The sequence below is a fragment of the Cyprinodon variegatus genome, unplaced genomic scaffold (genome assembly GCF_000732505.1).
Source record: "Cyprinodon variegatus isolate N-32 unplaced genomic scaffold, C_variegatus-1.0 Scaffold61, whole genome shotgun sequence".
Lineage (NCBI taxonomy): Eukaryota > Metazoa > Chordata > Actinopteri > Cyprinodontiformes > Cyprinodontidae > Cyprinodon > Cyprinodon variegatus.
In genome coordinates, this window is record NW_015150514.1 from 278,022 (window position 1) to 281,818 (window position 3,797).

The window sequence follows — 3,797 nt, forward strand, 5'->3', positions numbered from 1 at the left end:
GATGGGATGGACTGAGGTTTCAGTTTTCAAAAACCAACAATGCAGTGATAGAGCTGATTCCTTCCCATTATCATTGCAAGCCCCATCCCCATACAGGGGACCAGGACATCTCACCTGTTCAGCCAGGCCAACAATTCCCCCTAACAACCCCCTTTTCAGAGGCATACCCCAGTGTCAGGTATTGCAGGCTAACAAAGAACCCAAACAACCCTCATTCCTAAGGGGCGGACCCTTTCGTCCGCTTCAATATGCGTGTTTTCTGAGCCAAAACAAGGCTTTCTTTTCCACTCTATAAAGCCTCAAACTCAGTCCTAATTCTGACATTTTGAATTGAAAAGGGTTCCTGGATGGGAAGCATAATGACTTCAAACTTGGAAACAAAGTCCAGTGGATTGTTTTTTAACTCTTTTTAGAAACTTATCCAGAAGACTTTTTACTGGAAAACCAAAACTGTGGAATTAACCTTTTACAAGTCAATCAATTGGATATATAATCCAGATAAAATGGGTATAAATCAATATTTCCTCATTGATATTTGCAATTTTTTTTACATTGAGTAGATGGAATTGATTTTTCCTGAATCAAATACCTGATCTGTTTGTTGGACAGGTATAAGGTGCCGATGTTTGTCTCTCCATTAATTTAGAGGCCAAGGGCCACACGGATTGAGCTCTAAGGCTCTCTGATCTCTGAGCATGAGCGGCATGTCTTGCTGGCGGCTCTACTCCATAAAACACACGGTAGGATTGCAACACTGTGACAGCTGACTGGCCCAAAAAAGCTTCACGGGAAAGATGTCATGTACACCAACCCACCAAAGAAATAAAATAGAGCTGCAGGGCATGACAAACCATAAAGAGATCAGATGAGCTGTTGATCTGTTGATCTAAAAGTCCAATTAGAGAAGTCGTTTAATGCAGATTTACGTTTGATCAAGTTGATCAAGGCTTGAAGAGCACTTTTTGGCAGGTCTGAGACAGGATTTTGGGTTCTTGTACACTTTTTACAGATCTGTATGAGCAGCGGCTGGAGTTCAACAGATGGTTCATATGTCATCAGATCCTAAAATATACACTCAACAAAACATGAGACAACGCAAGACTTTCCTAGCATTATCAGACTGGGTTCATTTTGAACCCATAAAGCTCTAAACAGTCCTGTTAAATTGAACGATTTACATGTTTTCTTATCTTCTTCTCTTAATTCACAGTTAATATGTTCAAAAGCTGAGCTACTGTAATTGACAGTGACTTTTTATTGGACAGCCATCCCCCGGTGCTTACAGCAGGTTGTGTGGGACAGCTGTGCCACAGACACATTACAGTGGGGGTTGTCTAAATGCCAAAGCTTCTGTATTGTCCCACACCTCCCCCCTGACAGCTTTGTATCCTCTGGAGTCCATTTATGACAGAACTCTGAGAAATCCTTAATCCACTACAGAGGTAGGACAAGCCCGATGATACCACTGTGCATCTGATCCCGGTGTTGAGGTATGTTGTGAGGGAGCTGCTGAAACTGTCCATGGAGGACCAGCAAGCCGCACTGGCTAACATGACACGCCTCAAAGAGAGGAGATTTCACAGGGGCTTATCCAATCACCTCGCTGTTATGTGTGAATAGTTTCTGATGCATGACATGCTATTGTGATTCATCAGAGCTGACCTCTGAACAAACAGAGAGCACGTGGAAATCAGAAACAACTATCATTCGTATATTCTTAATTTTTTATTAAATCAATAGCAATAAATGGAGCCAAAGTTTGATATCAGCCTTAAGGTTTCTATTTCGTCTTTCTCAGTGATAACTGAGTGAGGATTATCAGCATGTTTCTCCCAAATAATACCTCTTAGAGCACTGCTACCTTTTGACACTCTGCTTCCTTGTGGAAGGTGATAGAAATCAGAGATGTTTAGGGGCAGCATCCTCTCTGATGCCAGCACTCCATATATAGTCACATAAGTGGTCAAATGTCATGAAGGAGCCAATCAGTCAGAAGATTTGAGAAAAAAAGCAAAAGGCCCCGGCGTGAGAGAGCAGCTGCTCCTCCTTCCAAAAAGTATTTGGTGTCCAGTATCTGACATATTTGACTCTCCACAGGCTCCTTGACCTCGCACTCCAGCTTGGTGTTCTGTGTGGTTCAGACGCTCCCAACTTTTCTGTTCAGTTTCTCAGATCTGCAGCTAGCGCGGACACTAAGCAGCCATGGATGCCATCAAGAAGAAGATGCAGATGCTCAAGCTCGACAAGGAGAATGCCTTGGACAGAGCTGAGCAGGCCGAGTCAGACAAGAAAGCATCTGAAGACAGAAGCAAACAGGTTAGTGTCTCATTTAAAAGCTGCTCCTGTTCCTTTAAGGACAAGGTGCTTTGGAAAAGCTCATCACATTACACAATGTGGTGCAGAGCGCCAGCATCCAGCTATGTTTTCATGTATAGAATCAAGAAATAAAAAGCTTAAATATCATAGTTCATTTTCTATTTTATGTGATAAATTTCTAAATTGAATTTCCAGAAAAAGGTTGATCTGTGTGTCTATTTATACCTACCTTTAGGCTAAAATATAAATTTCAAAGATGTAAGATAATTTTTTTTTTTTTCTAACATAAATACGAAAATACCAATTCCCTCCATTAAACATTTTTATTGCATTATTGAGTGTGTTTGAATACATGTAGAGGCTAAAACAAAGTCCTCTGGTTTATCTGCTCACCAGCTTGAGGATGACCTGGTAGCATTGCAGAAGAAGCTGAAGGGAACTGAGGATGAGTTGGACAAGTACTCTGAGGCCCTGAAGGATGCCCAGGAGAAACTGGAACTCGCTGAGAAGAAAGCCACAGACGTGAGTTTGGTTTTAGGGAGGAAACTGTTTCATAAATCTAATGCGGCTTTGCCACACAGACTGCCGCGGATGCTTAGGTAATACTGTAATAAAGCACAAAATACACCTACGCGTTGCATATGAGGAATATAAGGGTGTAGGTAAATTTAGTCCTCAGGCTTGATATGGTAATGTCACAGTTCACAGGCTAACTGTTGCTATGAGGTGCCATTTGAATGAATTTTATTGCCAGTGTCCGGTTTCAGTCGGGCCTTTTTTACAGGCACATTTTGGCCTGCAAAAAAAATCCCTGATAGATATGTGGTCTTTCCTGGATCAGTTGCCCTTTGAAGGTCAGTCCAACCCAGATGGAGTTACAACCGCTGAGTTGGTCCAATGTTTAGCCAATTAGGCCATATCATATTTAAGAGACAAAAATTATAAAAAAAAAACAAAAAAAAAACAAAAACAAAACATTATTTAAAGATAAACCTTTTTTTTTTTGGCTTGGAACTACCTTAGGGTTAGTTTTGTGGCACCAGCAAAGTTATTGATAATTATGTTATGAAATACCTAGATAAAGTGAAAAAAAATAAAGGTTTATAAATTAGATTATCAGTAAATAATAAAAAATAGTAATATAAATAACAATAAAACAGATAAAAAGTAATTTTGCTCTGTTTTACAGCTCCTCAGGAACCACTGTCATGCAGGTTATAGGTTTCTTCCGGCTGCTGTACACCTAACCTAACCTAACTTAACAAATAGCTTGATTTCTGCAGAATTTGATGGCATGCAATGAGGCCATGCATCACTGAACAGGTGTTCTTGATATGCGTGGTTTCCTGGGTTGGAAAACGCAGCTGTAGCAGGTCACTCAGGACCTACTGCTAGTCCATTCATAAAACATGCTTAACAAGGTTAGTAGTGAGACAGAAATACCAACTAACTTACAGACCTGTTATTTATTTATTTATTTA

At 40.4% G+C, this 3,797-nt stretch overlaps 1 protein-coding gene across 4 annotated transcripts in view; it reads left to right on the top strand.

Annotated features, from left to right (window-relative positions):
• Window positions 1–2,069: 2,069 nt before the first annotated feature.
• LOC107082773 (tropomyosin alpha-1 chain-like) overlaps window positions 2,070–3,797 on the top strand; it is a 15,036-nt gene continuing 13,308 nt past the window's right edge. For all 4 annotated transcript variants that reach the window (XM_015371612.1, XM_015371613.1, XM_015371610.1 and 1 more), the window contains exons 1-2: window positions 2,070–2,316; window positions 2,713–2,838. In XM_015371612.1, the coding sequence (XP_015227098.1) occupies window positions 2,203–2,316; window positions 2,713–2,838 (240 nt within the window). In that variant the 5' untranslated portion in view covers window positions 2,070–2,202. The remainder of the gene's footprint in view (window positions 2,317–2,712; window positions 2,839–3,797) is intronic.